This window comes from Osmerus eperlanus, chromosome 3 (genome assembly GCF_963692335.1).
Source record: "Osmerus eperlanus chromosome 3, fOsmEpe2.1, whole genome shotgun sequence".
Lineage (NCBI taxonomy): Eukaryota > Metazoa > Chordata > Actinopteri > Osmeriformes > Osmeridae > Osmerus > Osmerus eperlanus.
Window position 1 is genome coordinate 14,298,306 of NC_085020.1, and position 16,805 is coordinate 14,315,110.

The following is a 16,805-nucleotide window of genomic DNA, read 5'->3' on the forward strand; positions in this document are numbered from 1 at the left end:
TTAGCGGTAGAGTTAGAATTATGGCTTAGTAGTTAGAGCATTTGAATGCAGATCAAGAGGTTGCAGGTTCAATGCTTTGGATAAAACCATGAGCTAAATTAATAAATACATTACATACAGGGAAATTAATGTTTTGCCCTCACCCAAACCTATGCCCTCAGGTCTGTGAGCATGCTCTCACCTTGGTCCATTCATTCAGCTTGAGGAAGGTGTCCCAGGATAGGCCGTTGGGCTGCAGGGTGCCGGAGTAGAAGACCGGCCCCACCAAGGACTCTGTCTTGGGGCCTGTGTGGGGGCGATGCTGGCCCGCAGGAGGCCAGCCTCCAGCTATGACTTCATCGATGTTGAGAGGATAGATTTCCCAGTCCGTCAGCACATCCCTGCCTAGAATCAGGTTGTTCAACAGCCCCTATAAAAAAAGATATTCACGTTTGGCAATGTATTCATTCAACACTTATCCAAGCGATATACAAATAGAAAGTACATCAGATTGACGTGAAAATTGACACCATACTGTTGAATTGATTAAGATTGATGATTATTGATTAATCATATCAAGAATGAATCTCTTGAATCACTCCTTTTAGTATTATTCTATTTTCATGGAAAACATATATTAAACTGTTGACTGATTGACTAATACCACTGAATGATGCAAGATATTGAGCCTGTGTGTGTGATCTGTGTGACAGTGGCTGAGGAGCGAGGGAGGGGGCTACCCGGACACAGGTATCGTCCTTTGTAGGCTGAGGTGTGATGGGTCTGTAAGAGCTGTAGCCACGCTCCGTCTGACAAGGTAGTTTGCCACTCAGGGGATTCGAACGCTCGGCCTCCGACTTGCCAAGCGCGACCACTACCAACTACGCCAAAGAAAAACTAGCTCTTCTTTGACGTGGGTGACCTCTTACATACCTGAGGAGTGAGTTTCACGGTTCTCACTCCGTTACACTCACCCCTCTGAAACTCACTCCGGTGGTCAGCTGACGCTACCCTCGTGAATCCAGGTCACGGCACCAATGTGACGGGTCTGTAAGAGCCGTAGCCACGCTCCTTCTGACAAGGTATTTCGCCACTCACGGGATTCGAATGCTCGGCCTCCGACTTGCCAAGCGCTACCACTACCAACTACGCCAAAGAAAAGCTAGCTCTTCTTTGACGCGGGTGGCCTCTTATATACCTGAGGAGTGAGTTTCACGGTTCTCACTCTGTTACAGAGGCATTAGCTAGAAGTCAAGATTTACAGTTTTATTTGGCCCTACGCCCAGAATCTTATCTTAAGCCACCTGTTGGAAGGCCAGCACTAATTGGAACGATTTACAGCTGAGCACCATCTCTTTGTAGGTTGCATCAAGTGTCTTGATCAAGGAGCCGGCCACTGTCTCCCAGCATCACAACACATGAATCAAAACGTGAGCAAGGTAACAGGCATCATATCTAAGATGCGAATGAAACCTGAAACCCCCAGGAATGTGACCAATTGAGTCATATGTAATGAACTCATGAGAATGGGGACATTAAACAGTATTGTTCGTTTTCTTGTAAAACTATTTATCTAATACCTGCACACACAAAAAACCTGTATACTGTGACTAGGATTATGATTAGCTGGACTGAGCTGCTGATCCTTCTGAGCTGGACCCAGCACCTGACCTTGAAGTCATTGATCTTGCTGCCGAAGTTGACCCTGCCCATGTTTTCCACCAGGACGTCCATGGTGTCCCTCTCACGGCCCGTCACATTCATCACCAGAGTGGTGTCTCTCTCCAGCAGGCCCTGGAACACCTGCGCACACATCCAAGGACGTACAGAGATATCCCATCTTTCAAACATCTTTTATTTTATTTTTTATTTAATCTTTACCCAGGCAAGATCATTAAGAACAAATTTGTATTTACAGTGATGGCCTGATGGCCCCTCTTACATAATAATGTAAATTAAATAATACTATACTGATTTAGCAGTTAAAGCCATTACTAATAGGTATACAGTAAATATATTGAAAATATAGTAAGCCACAATCAGCGACAATAAACCACTGGCTTGTTTGACCAGTGGTCAATGTTTAGCTCCTAGCCCTGTGTCAGTGTTGGGAGAGGCAGCCGTGCAGCAGGCTGGACGGGAACAAAGCCCTGAAGGCGACTGCTGTGCACCCACCCCAGCGACGGACACATAGGCCCGGTCATGCACTCCGTTCAGGGGAGAGATGAGAGGTGTGCTCTCTGGGAGATCCCGAGGCAGCTTGGTCCGGTACAGCATGTAGCCATAGTACTGAAACACAGTGGAGGCATGGAATGAGTTTAGAATGGAACCCTGGGCCAGGATGTCATCCCTTCCAGACTCCACCTGCAACTCTGTGGAGTCTGCAATTATATGCTTACTTATTGTTTTTGTGTGTCTCAAGTGGCCTACCATACGCAGGGATATATACACTCACCGGCCACTTTATTACATTTACATTAGCAGACGCTTTTATCCAAAGCGACTTCCAAGAGAGAGCTTTACAAAGTGCATAGGTCACTGATCATAACAACGAGATAGCCACAAAACATTGCGAGTAGCCAAAACATGAAGCACACATTGTGAACAACCAAAATAAGTGCCAAAGGGAAGAACCATAAGAGCATGTAGTTAAACAAGTTACAATTAAACAACATGAACTGCTATAAGTGCAAGTGTACCTGTGGAAAAAAGCAAGCAACAATAATAAAAACAATATATCACAGCGAGTACAAAAATGTAAGTCAGTTACCACTAACCACAAGAGCAACAAGTCTCTAAGCAAGAGTCATTGTGATCCTTGAGAAAACTAACATCGGGTCAAGCGAACCATTCCTAAGTACCGTTGTACTCCCGGAACAAGTGCGTCTTGAGCCTTTTCTTGAAGGTGGAGAGACAGTCAGTGTCTCTGATGGAGGTGGGGAGTTGATTCCACCACTGGGGGGCCAGACAGGAGAAGAGCTTGTGTTGGGACCGGGCGGTCTTGAGCGGTGGGACCACCAGGCGGTTGTCTGAAGAAGACCGTAGGTGACGGGTGGGGGTGTAAGGCTGCAGGAGAGACTTGATGTAGACGGGTGCAGTCCCGTTCACTGCTCGGAAGGTCAATACCAGGGTCTTGAATCTGATACGGGCCATGATAGGTAGCCAGTGGAGAGAGATGAGGAGCGGGGTAACATGGGAGCGTCTGGGTAGATATTAGGTACGCCTGTTCAATTGCTTGTTAACACAATTAGCTAATCATCACATGGCAGCAACTCAATGCATTTAGGCATGTAGACCCGGGGCCTGTACTACGAATCAAGATCAACATGCTCTGGATTACTTTCAGTTGCCCGGCTACACGAAGCCTAACAATCGCAATCACGATAAGCGGTATCACAACGGCGGTTATCAACTCTCTAACTCAACCCAGATGTTTCCAATCTAGAGACGTGCGCGTTCACATAAAGGGGCGGTGTTTGCACCATATGTCCAATCGCAAACATGGACAAAACAAGAGCCGCATATTTCACGGAGGAGGAGCGGACAATATTGTTACAAACTTTGTCTACTCCTCCTGAGTGAAATATTGTAATACAAACATATCAGGAATACAGACATGTAATACAGGCAAACGTCAACAAAGTCGCTGCTGCCAAGCTGGCAGAAAATAGCAGACGCTGTAAATGCGTAAGCTACATGACTTATTGATATCACTGCCCCAGGCACAAGATGTGACCATAATTACACGTGTGCATTCCATAATGTTAAACTTTTGTTTCTGTATTGTATTATTATTTATTTGAGCGCAAGATAGTTTTTTGAGCTTTATGTAAAATAAACATTTTACAAGCCATTTTTCAATAGGGGTTATGCGGAGCGCCCAGCGTTCGAACCGGAAAACAGATGTAATCGTTTCCGCTTCAAATTTCCGTACAGATCTGCAGCGCTTGGTGATGCAAAGTACTTATATTGACAGAGAAGTTCAAGCATTTTATAAATTATATTACTCTCTACATTACGCTAAGTGTGACAGGTAAGAATAAAGTGATGAGTTTATATAACGTTATAATAGCCTAACGTTAGACCGTTTCCCAGGAGGTACGCTAGCTCTACAGTACACATTACAACGTTAGCCTACAGTATACACAAATAAGTTATCAATGAAATATATGAATTCAGCAAATTAATTTAAGAAGCTCATTTTAATTTACTGTCATATCCATAATCATTATTCTGGTTTCTATGGCTAGGACCTGCAGTTCCTAGAAGGAATTAAGTTCACTAGCCTACTACTAGACAAAAAATACGTTAAAGTTAGCAGGTGCATAAGATTACGCTACCGACAAAATTTACCTGTCAGGGTCTTTGGGAAAGCGATGAAAGGCATAAATACTGTCACATTGGTAGTTGTTGCAGTTGATTGCCGAACACTGCGTTCTTTGAGTCCACTTGGACTTCGTTGTCATATTGTGTCTCTTTCTGTGTAACTGTTATAACTAGCTAGTATGTAACTTTGTTACTATTAGTCCAGGCAAAGTAGCGTTTTACAACAGACTAATTGTAAAACATTTTTTGCAGCTTAGATCATTTCTATGAGGTGTCTAGAACAACATACTAAAAGTCCTAAGAAATCCTAGTTGAGGAAATATGTTAAATTCTCATCAATACGAGATGGGTGCCAATAAGGCCAGGCAACATTACACCCCAATGGGGCTATTTTTTTTCCTTTACTTCTATCAAAATGAAACTTTACACAATGAAACTACCCATGACAAGTACAAAATTTTGCATTACAAGTTTCTTTAAAAATGAATGTTAATATGCAAATGAGCTATACACTAATCGAATATGCCCAAAATACACCCTGTTGAGAGTGGATAAGTGTATGAATGTAATTATATTTGTCCAGGAGGAGGCACTGTTGCGCCTCATATGACATCAGTCACGTGTGACTGATGATCTTATAAAGGGGGATGTTCACCCTCTCAGTCTTCCCTTGTTACCTGACTCTCACGGAGAGAAGCATCAATAAATAATGCCACGCATTGATGGCTAACAAGACAAACGTCTAAGTGTCCGTCCCTTCTCTAAATCATTATTCCGCTGTGCAGGTAGGCAGAAGGTATAAGCCTACCTGTCAACAGGTTATGGGCCCAGCTAACGGAGAATGATGATAAAGTTTGACGGACACGTGCGTAGATAGCTAGCATACAGAAGTAGGATTACCATAAAGAGCTAGTTTAGCATCGGGAGTACCGGGAAGCTAAAGCTAGGCTGAAAAGGAGCTAAACTGAGCTACAAACAGAAAAAGCCATGAACAAAAACAAGTGGCCCACGTTTGACGGGAGAGCAGAGGAGTATGAGCTCTGGGAAGAAAGGATGCTGTGCTGCATGCACGGAGTGGGGCTGAAGCAGACGATCCTCACAGAGCCCAGTGGACCACTGACGGTTGAAGAAAAGGCTAATGATGACAATCTGAATGCTGACGCCTATTGTGCATTAGCACCGCTACTTGACAATACGAGCTTGGGACTGATATTCAGAGACACGAAGGACAAGGGCCGAGAGCCTCAAGGTGTTAAGAGAACACTACATCGGAAAAGGTAGACCCCGGATTGTCTCGCTGTACATAACAATGACTGCGCTGAAGAAAGCTGACAACGAGACCGTAACCAAATACGTTATCCGAGCTGAGCAGATCATAACGGCACTCAGGGGTGCAGGTGAAGCACCGAGTGAGGGACTGATGATGGCGATGATCATGAGGGGGTTACCGGAGAAGTACAAGCCGTTCACACTGATGGTGACGCATGGTTCAGCAGACATGACGCTGGGAGAGTTCAAGGCAAAGTTGAGGAACTTCGAGGCTTCAGAAGACTCAGACCCAGTCGCAGAAGAGGCGGGAGAAAGGGTGCTGAGGGCCCAAGCGGCGCCAAGGAAAAATACCGGGCCAGTGGAGATGGTGTGTTGGCGGTGCGGAGAAAAGGGCCACAGAAGGGGTGACTGCACAGAGAAAGTTTGGTGTAGTTTTTGCAAAAGCAGGGGACACACAGACATGGCATGCTCAAAGAAGGAGCGGGAACGGAGCGCCCGGTGTGCGTGTGTCCAAGATGGCGGCGGCGACGGTAGCTGGAGAGCAGGTCGTGAACAAGATGGCGCCCGGGGAGCCGCGGGAGGAGAAGACCGTACCTTCAGGGCACACACAGAAGATGCCAGCCCCTCAGGTCAACGGCTGCAGATCCAGAGAAAGGGACTGATCGTGGACACGGGCGCGTCGTCCCACATCATCAACGACAGGAGCAAGTTCAAGCGCTTCGACAACACCTTCAAGCCGGAGAGACACAGCATGGAGCTGGCAGACGGGAAGCGTACCGTCGGGGTGGCTCAAGGCAGGGGAGACGCACAGGTATGCCTCATAAACAGCGAGGGCCGCCGGTGTGCAGTGACTTTAAAGAACGCTCTCTACATCCCCTCGTACCCCCAAGAACTCTTCTCAGTGAAGTCTGCTACCGCTCACGGTGCCAAAGTGTTCTTCGACGAAGGTAAAAATGTCATATTGTCGCCGGATGGCACAAGGTATAATATTTATGTATATAAGAGAATGTACTACTTGCAAACCGAATGTGATGTAGATGATGTGTGTAATGTCAGCTATGATATCCAAACATGGCATGAGATAATGGGTCACTGCAATTACGAGGATATCTTGAAGCTGCAGGATGTAACAGAAGGCATGCACATTAAAGGTGCAAAGCTTAGGCCTGATAAAGAATGTACAGTGTGCATAGAGGGAAAGTTCACTCAAACGAGAAACAGAGATCCGGCTGATAAGGTAAAGACACCACTTGAACTGGTGAACACAGACCTAGCTGGTCCAGTAAACAATGAGTCCATAGATGGTTTCAGGTACATGCAGTCTTTCACCGATGTGTGTACAGGGGCAGTGTTGGTTTACTTTCTGAAAGCAAAAAGTGATGCAGTTCAGGCCACTGAGAAGTACCTGGCAGATGTAGCGCCTTATGGCACTGTAAAATGCATCAGATCAGATAACGGGACCGAGTTCATTAACAGAGAGTTCCAGACACTACTGAGAAAGAACAAAATTAGACACGAGACTTCCTGTCCTTACTCCCCGCACCAGAACGGGACAGCTGAAAGGGAAGGGCGCACTCTTTTTGAGATGGCCAGATGTAAACTTATCGACAGTGGCCTACCTAAGAGTCTTTGGCACTATGCCATCCAGGAAGCAGCCTATACCAGGAACCGGTGTTTTAACAAACACACAGGCACTACCCCATATACAGCACTGACAGGTAAAAGGTGCAATCTAGGCAGTATGCATAAATTCGGGTCAGTGTGCTATGCCTACCAGCAAGACAGAGGGAAACTAGATTCTAGGTGTGAGAGAGGACTCTTTGTAGGGCATGACAAGGGCAGTCCCGCCTATCTAGTTTACTACCCCGGTAAAGGAAAAGTGCAGAAGCACAGACTGGTAAAGTTTATCACGAAGACAACCTGTGAAAACGAGACTCAGACACAGGAACTAGCACCCCAAAGTAGCTTGTGACAAAAGCATAGAGACTCCACAGCCTAGTGTACTGAGCACAGATGTACAGGCTGACGGTCCACAGTCAGCATCAGAGGATGAGGGCGAGAAACACCCTAGGGTGACGCCGCATGCCTCAGACAGTGGGAGATACCCCACCAGAGAGCGTAAACCCCCGGGGTATCTGAGAGATTATACTGTGGAAGATACTGATGATGACAGTACACTCATTAATGTAGATTATTGCTACCGTGCAGTTTGTGGTGTACCTCTGACCTTTAAAGAGGCCATGACATCAACTGAGTCAGGGAAGTGGGAGAAAGCGATGGACGAGGAGATGAAGTCCTTAGAGGACAACCAGACCTTTACACTGACTAAGTTACCAGAGGGCAGGAAGACAGTGGGAGGAAGGTGGGTATACTCGATCAAGGGTGACATTGACGGACATGACCAGTACAAAGCTAGGTTTGTAGCAAAAGGATACAGTCAGAGAGCAGGGCTAGATTATGGCGAGACATTCTCACCAACAGCCAATCTTACAAGTATACGTGTAGTGATGCAGAAGGCAGCCCAAGACGATTTGATCTTACATCAAATGGATGTGAAAACAGCCTATCTGCACGCCCCCATTGATCGAGATATATACATGGAACAACCTGAAGGTTACGAAAAAGAGGGAGAGAAGTTAGTGTGTAAACTACAGAAGTCAATTTACGGCCTCAAGCAGTCGGGGCGTAATTGGAATGAGATGCTCCACACATGCCTAGTAGATGACAACTTCACTCAGAACCCGACAGACCACTGCGTCTACACAAAAGAGTCTAAAGAGACAGGGAAGGTAATAGTAGTTGTCTGGGTGGATGATCTTATCATTGCAGCCAGCAACAACGAGAGTCTAGAGAAAGCGAAAAACATGTTTTCTACCAGATTTAAGATGAAGGACCTAGGTAGGTTGAAATATTTTCTGGGCATGGACTTCAGCCAGTCTGATGGCTATGTAAAAGTGTCACAAAAGAGGTATGTTGAAAAGATATTGGAACGCTTCGACATGCAGGAGTGTAGAATCAGAGAAACACCATGTGACCCAAAGTTAGACTACTCTGAAGATGCGCCTAAAATGTCTGATGTGAAGAAGTACAGGGAGGCTGTCGGCAGTCTCATTTACTTGACAACCTGTACACGTCCTGACCTATGTTTCGTGGTGAGCAAGTTATCACAGCATTTTGCTGACCCTACAGATGAACATTGGGTTACCGTGAAACATGTTTTGCGTTATCTCAGGGGTACTGCAGACAAACAACTCTGTTTCAGGAAGAGCAGAGAGAGTCTAGGCCTACAGGCGTATAGTGACGCAGACTGGGCTGCGGACGCTAGTGACAGACGCAGTACCACGGGGTATTGTGTGAGTATGGGTAAAGACAGCTCCTTAGTCTCTTGGAAAGCCAAGAAGCAACCCACAGTAGCATTATCTACATGCGAAGCCGAGTACATGGCTCTAGCTCTAACAATACAGGAGTGTATTTATTTGGAGCAACTACTGGGAGGTATAGATACCTATGTGTATAAGAAAACTGTTGTTTATGAGGATAACCAGGGGACAATTGCGCTGGTTAAGAACCCTGTGTGTAGACAAAGATGTAAGCATGTGGACATTAAATATCACTTCATTAGGTCTACCATAAGGGAAGACAAGATGTCACTTGTTTACTGTCCCACAGACGACATGGTCGCGGATGTTATGACAAAACCCGCCTCCAGACTTAAGCTGTGGAAATTTGCAGGAGTCATGTTTGGTTTGTAAAATGTTGACATTTGACACTGCCATTTTTGTTTGTTTTGTTCATTTTATTATGTAAAAGTTGTACAGTATACATGTCATTCATAAGTGGGAGTGTTGAGAGTGGATAAGTGTATGAATGTAATTATATTTGTCCAGGAGGAGGCATTGTTGCGCCTCATATGACATCAGTCACGTGTGACTGATGATCTTATAAAGGGGGATGTTCACCCTCTCAGTCTTCCCTTGTTACCTGACTCTCACGGAGAGAAGCATCAATAAATAATGCCACGCATTGATGGCTAACAAGACAAACGTCTAAGTGTCCGTCCCTTCTCTAAATCATTATTCCGCTGTGCAGGTAGGCAGAAGGTATAAGCCTACCTGTCAACACACCCAAATAGGCTTAATTTTTTCCTTTACTCCTACCACAATAAAACTTAACATAGTAAAAGTATAAATGAAAAGTAACTTTTTATTACAAGTTTATTTTGAAAGTAATTTGAATATGCACATGAGCTCCACACTTATTGAATATGCTCTAATTTGAATAGTCAGAAACACCATTCATATGACAAATACATCGGCCCAATCTTCATCCAATCATCCTTCTGCCAATGACCTGATGGTCATTATTGGCATAAATCTCCCATCCAAAACATGCCACCCCCAGTCTTTTGGTCCATACGTTCACTTCCCCCTTTCCACTCCATCATTTGGTAAAAGACCCGAAGACTATGGAACTTTGCAGCTGTTGACGTTGGAGGGATAGTTACATTTATGCATTTAGCAGACGCTTTTATCCAAAGCGACTTCCAAGAGAGAGCTTTACAAAAGTGCATAGGTCACTGATCATAACAACGAGATAGCCCCAAACATTGCGGGTAGCCAAAACATGAAGCACACATTGTGAAAAACCAAATAAGTCCCAAAGGGAAGAACCATAAGAGCATGTTTAGACAAGTTACAATTAAACAACATAAACTTCAGAAGTGCAAGTGTGTACCTGTAGAAAAAGCAAGCAACAATAATATAATTCACAGCGAGTACAATAACTTTAAGTCAGTTACAACTAACCAACAAGAGCAACAAGTCTCTCAATAAGAGTCATTGTGATCCTGGAGGAAACTAACATCAGGTCCAGCCAATCATTCCTAAGGACCGGAACAAGTGCGTCTTGAGCCTTTTCTTGAACGTGGGGAGACAGTCAGTGTCTCTGATGGAGGTGGGGAATTGATTCCACCATTGGGGGGCCAGACAGGAGAAGAGCTTGTGTTGAGACCGGGCACTCTTGAGCGGTGGGACCACCAGACGGTTGTCAGAAGAAGACCGTAGTTGGCGGGTGGGGGTGTAAGGCTGGAGGAGAGACTTGATGTAGTCGGGTGCAGTCCCATTTACCGCTGGGAAAATAAACTGAGTCTCCACTATATTACGCTGCACCTCAAAATGCTTCTGACCTTAGATCACAATACTTTCTTTTAGCAATTTACCATTTTTATTGCTGCATACATAGCCTAACTCTTACATACATATACAGTACATTTGCCTCAACCCTTACTGTAGTTCTGGGCTTGTGCTATTGTTGTTCAGTTTCTGTGCAGGCATGAACAGGGGGGACAACCTGGATATTGAGCTCTGAGTAATGAACTGTCTGAAAGAGCAGTGCAGCAGTGTCATTACACACTGCTGTGCCAGCTTTGCACGAACACTGACTGGAGGTCATGACGACAGGTTCTGAATCACGTAGCACTATCTGTGTAAAATACACAAAGAGTCAATTAGACAAACATTGATACTGATGTATCCTTTGAAGTGAATTTTGCTACTATTCAGATACCGCTGAATTAAGAATTGGCCTAGTAAAGTTGCTGGGGTACGTTTGTTGACAAGGGGTTTCCTACAAGTCTATTACAATATGAGGTGAGGTATACCATACCAAATATGTTGCAATAGAAATATTTACTGTCAATCAACTTCGCCCCAATTACCTTACTTCTCCACTAACAGGTAGACTATAGCCATTTATCAAGTGTCTCAGAAGAATGTTTACAGGGTCGAGAACATGCTCATGGTCAAATGAAAGCAGTTGTAATGTAAATATTTTCGTTCTGAGAGGCTTGATGAACGCATGCTATGCTGCAGTCATTGAACTGGAACAGACTGCAAAATTGAACAGAATACCCAAACCCATCCCTAAACATTAGCCTACTCTCAAGCTGTGTGGTTTTTCATTCTTCTGCATGGACCTGTGACAAGCTGCTCTGACACTGATAGTACCGGTCAACCTGTCTTTGTTTGAAACTGGTGGACAAGAAGATACAGCATTCATCCACTCAGTACTTTTATCATTATTCTAACAATATTTTTGAAATCTGAAACACCTGCCAGAACAGCAGTCTACATTAGACCTACAGTCGACACATTAGACCTACAGTCAGATGGATTACATAACGGTTGACCAGCATAAACACACAGGACATCGTAGTAATTATACTGTTGGTACTATAACCCCATCGCTAAAATGCAGTCTTCGTTTGACTGTTTTAATCGTCTGCGAGCAAAAATAAAAGACTAAACTACTGATAGCATACAAGTCTAAACTAACTACTGATAGTTAGCTAACACTATCGCTATATCCGATGCCATTAGCAAAAGCTACACATATTACATACCTTCATAATTATGAATAAATGAGGAGGCGTAAAACTTAAATACCTTGTCTAACAGAGTACTCGGGGCTCTGGACGTCCGTTTGGCAATACGGTGTACATCGGAAATTGTAATTAAGGGTAACGTTAGCTCCTGTAAACACCGAAGGTGGCCATTACTACGCTGTGTTTACATCAGTAGCGGACGGCCGGAAGTAGTTACATCTGTTTTGTAGAACCCGGAAGAATGTTGCGCATAACCCCTATTGGTAAAGTCTTGTCTAGAGAAGGTGATGTCTTTTTGTCTCTTAATTTTTCAGCCCCACGTACCTTGCATTTCTTAGCCTGGTTTAGCCAAGGAGCTCTCCACATTTATTACTAATTTAAAAACTATTTGATAAATCGAATATAAAAGCATCATAGAATGTAAAGTAATTTCAATTTAGCTTGCACCTAAGTTAAAACATATTTGAGTGTACTAACATTAGCAATAACGTCAGCTAGTTTGAGGTGTATGCATAGGCTAACCATTAGCAGCACATTTCCCATATTTAACAATGATTAAACATGGAATTACCTGAAAGTGATGCACGGGCACCATCTCGCAGTCTCTTTCTTTCTTTTTTTCTTCCCCTGACTCCTGTTATCTTTTTAAGCCCATTTTAGAAAAGTTGACCTAGCCTACTGTCAAACTTCGTCAGGCCACTGAGATACGGAAGGGCACCCACAGCGAGCTTGGGAAGTTGAGTGTGTATTTTTTTTTTGTGGGGGGGGGGGGGGGATGCATTTAAATAGGCTATATCTCTTGTTCTGCCTGTTTTGTAATATACGTGCCTAATATTTCTATACTAAAATAATATCGGCATTATAAGTATTATAACTATGATGATTTTTCAGTTGGCTAATTTTTGGTGCCCCCTCAGGAGTTGGTGCCATACGCACAGCGCGTAGTGCGCGTTATGGGAGCGGCGGCACTGGCTACTAGACTTCATGTGATAACGTAGTGTCCATTAAATGAGGATTCAATCCAGATGATTATGTTCAGTATTTAATATAAGAACTCACAGAGGTTGTAGATGACAGACATCACTCAGGTTGGGACTGCTTAATCTACTGTCAAGGTCTTGACCTTCAGGGTTAACTGTACCTCCTGCTGGAGTGGGGTGGTATTGCAATAGTATCTATATGAACCAGATGATCACGATACCACATTCCTCCCCCCTTAAGAGTAAACTACTCTGGTGAGCTTCAACATTAACTGTGACCTTAACTGCTCACTATATACTATAGACAGTAACAGTCTGACTAACTATCCTGTATGCTTTAACTATCAAAATAATCTACATAAAATCATAACACTATTGACTATCTTAAAATAGTGTTCCGATGTAACTCTTAATTGAAAAGTATAATTAGCCTATACATCAATGGCAATGTTTACAGGTGTTGTGCATTGTTTTGTTTTTTTGTTTTTTTTTTGTTTTTAAAACATCAGAAAACAATAACTAGGAAGGTGGGTGGACTACCATCCTTCCAGTGAGTCCCAGAGCGCATTCTTGCTCTTGCTTGAGGGAGCTCACTACTAGTTCACAAAGTCTCTCAGATGAGTTGGAGTCTTTTTTGTGCGCTCAGAGCGTCGCAGCACCGGTGGTGAGTCTGCACTCGTCTCTGGCGGATCAGCTGGAGGGTGAACCTGGGCTGTTTCAGTGGGCTCACTCCCTTCAGTGGGCTCACTCCCTTCAGTGGGCTCACTCCCTTCAGTGGGCTCACTCCCTTCAGTGGGCTCACTCCCTTCAGTGGGCTCACTCCCTTCTCCTCTCACTGACGCTGGAACAGCCGAGTCTCTGGTCAAAGCCTCCGCTGCGTTCTCTGGAACCTGAAGACTCATGGGCTCCAGTGTCATGTCCGGCATGGATGTCTCTGTCATCGACGCGTGACGTTTACGGATCTGGTCCACGTGACGTCTCATGACGCGTCCATCTCCTGTCTGCACTGTGTAGGAGACAGGCCCTGTGTTCATCTCAATGACGGCTGGGACCCACCTTGGTCCGTGACCATAGTTTCGGATGTACACGTCGTCACCAGGAGAGAAGCTTCTCCATTTGCCGTGTAAGTCATGTTGTGCTTTCTGTTTGAGTTGTTTCTTTTGAATCTTTGACTTCACATCAGGCAGCAGAAGATCCAGTGTGGACCGCAGTCTCCTAGACATCAGCATTTCAGCTGGAGACAAGCCAGTCGTACTTTGGGGTGTTATTCTGTAATTGAACAGAAATCTTGCTATTTTGGTTTCCAAAGTATCTCCTTTTGTTTTCTTAATTCCTTGTTTGAACGTTTGCACGGCTCTTTCGGCTAGGCCATTTGATGCCGGGTGAAAGGGTGCAGATGTTATGTGCTGTATACCATTCTGTTTCAGGAATGATTGAAACTCTTGGCTTGTGAAGCATGTGCCATTGTCCGATACTATTGTCTGAGGCAGGCCATGTGTGCTAAAGCACTGTCTGAGTTTTTCAATGGTGACTTGGCTTGTTGCATTACTTGTTGGATACACATCAAGCCATTTTGAGTGCGCATCGATCACAATAAGAAACATCCTGCCTAAGTGAGGGCCGGCATAATCAACATGCAATCTACTCCAGGGTGTCTCTGGCCACTCCCAGGGATGGAGAGGAGCTGCAGCTGGAGCCTTTCTGTTTTCCTGGCATGTGTGGCAGGACTGTACTTCTCTTTCTATGTCAGCATCCATACCTGGCCACCACACGTATGAACGTGCCAAGCCCTTCATCCTGGAGATGCCTGGGTGTGTGTAGTGTAGATGTTTTAAAAGGGTGGCCCTCCCCTTCTTTGGAACAACCACTCTCGCTCCCCAGAGCACACATCCATCTCTGACACTGAGTTCAAGCCTTCTCTGGCTGTAGGCCTTGAACATTGAAGCCACCTCCTTTGGCCAGCCATGCAAACACCACAACAGCACTTGTGATAATATTTCATCTTTTGCAGTCCACTGCTTCACTTGGGCTGTTGTGATTGGTGGGTCTTCCACCACATCCAGCATGAGGACCTGTCCTGTGTCATCCTCCTCTTCAATGTGTGGCAGTGGTAGCCTGCTCAATGCGTCTGCGTTTGCGTGGTCTTTGCCTGGCTTGTACACCATATTGTACTCGTACGCTCTCAGAAGTATTGCCCACCGTTGCACTCTTGGGGACCCCTCTGTGGCACCGGCTTCTTTTCATGGAAAAGCGAGATCAATGGCTTGTGATCAGTGCTGATCGTGAATCTTCGTCCATAGATATACTTGTGAAATCGCTTGATTACGAATATGATGGCTAACCCCTCCTTGTCGAGCTGTGAGTAACGCTGTTCAGCTGGTGTCAGTGTGCGTGACATGAAGCCTATGGGTTTTTCACTTCCGTCTTCCATGATGTGTGACAGCACGGCGCTGGCTCCATACGGTGAGGCGTCGCATGCCAGCACAAGTTCTTTGTCTGCTGAATAGTGAGCCAGGACTTTTGCTGATTTCAGCAGCTGTTTAGACAAACAAAACGCATCTTCTTGTTCTTTCTTCCAAGTCCACTGCATGTCTTTTCTTAACAATCTGTGTAATGGTGCTAGACGTGTGGCGAGATTAGGAAGGAACTTATTATAGTAGTTTAAAAGGCCAAGATATGCTTTCAGCTCAGTCACTGTGGTTGGAGGTGGAGCTTCCTCGATGGCTGTTACCTTGCTCAGCACTGGGTGCAGGCCTTCAGCATCAATCTTGTGACCCAAGTACTCAAACTGGTCTTGCAAGAATGCACACTTGCTTCTGCGCAGTCGCAGTCCTGCCTCTTCCAGTCGCCTGAGTACCTCCTCCAGCGTGCTCAAGTGCTCTACAGTGTCTCTTCCAGTCAGTAAAATGTCCATCCATCCATCCATCATCTTCCGCTTGTCCGGGGGTCGGGTCGCGGGGGCAGCAACCTAAGCAGGGAGGCCCAGACTTTCCTCTCCCCGGCCACTTCCACCAGCTCTTCCTGGGGAACCCCGAGGCGTTCCCAGGCCAGCCGAGAGACATAGTCCCTCCAGCGTGTCCTGGGTCTTCCCCGGGGCCTCTTCCCAGTGGGACGTGCCCAGAACACCTCACCAGGGAGGCGTCCAGGAGGCATCCTTATCAGATGCCCGAGCCACCTCAACTGGCCCCTCTCAACGCGGAGGAGCAGCGGTTCTACTCTGAGCCCCTCCCGGATGACCAAGCTTCTCACCCTATCTCTAAGGGAAAGCCCGGACACCCTGCGGAGAAAACTCATTTCGGCCGCTTGTATTCGCGATCTCGTTCTTTCGGTCACTACCCACAGTTCGTGACCATAGGTGAGGGTAGGAAGGTAGATCGACTGGTAAATAGAGAGCTTCGCCTTTCGACTCAGCTCCTTCTTCACCACAACGGGCCGATGCAGAGCCCGCATCACTGCGGACGCCGCACCGATCCGCCTGTCGATCTCGCGCTCCATCCTTCCCTCACTCGTGAACAAGACCCCGAGATACTTGAACTCCTCCGCTTGGGACAAGATCTCCTCCCCGACCCAGAGATTGCACTCCACCTTTTTCCGGTCGATAACCATGGCCTCAGATTTGGAGGTGCTGATTCCCATCCCAGCCGCTTCGCATTTGGTTGCGAACCGCTCCAGTGAGAGCTGGAGGTCACGGCCCGATGAAGCCAACAGGACCACATCATCCGCAAAAAGCAGCGACCCGATCCTGAGGTCCCCAAACCGGACCCCCTCAATGCCCTGGCTGCGCCTAGAAATTCTGTCCATATAAGTTATGAACAGAATCGGTGACAAAGGGCAGCCCTGGCGGAGTCCAACCCTCACCGGGAACAAGT

At 45.8% G+C, this 16,805-nt stretch overlaps 1 protein-coding gene across 3 annotated transcripts in view; it reads right to left on the reverse strand.

Annotated features, from left to right (window-relative positions):
- The window catches only part of glb1l (galactosidase, beta 1-like), a 52,110-nt gene that overhangs the window by 2,143 nt on the left and 33,162 nt on the right, over window positions 1–16,805 (reverse strand). For 2 of the 3 annotated variants that reach the window (XM_062457412.1, XM_062457414.1), the window contains 3 exons: window positions 2,155–2,268; window positions 1,651–1,782; window positions 182–409 (listed from right to left, as the gene is read on the reverse strand). In XM_062457412.1, coding sequence (XP_062313396.1) covers window positions 182–409; window positions 1,651–1,782; window positions 2,155–2,268 — 474 coding nt within the window. The remainder of the gene's footprint in view (window positions 1–181; window positions 410–1,650; window positions 1,783–2,154; window positions 2,269–16,805) is intronic. The other variant, XM_062457413.1, reaches the window with a different exon arrangement.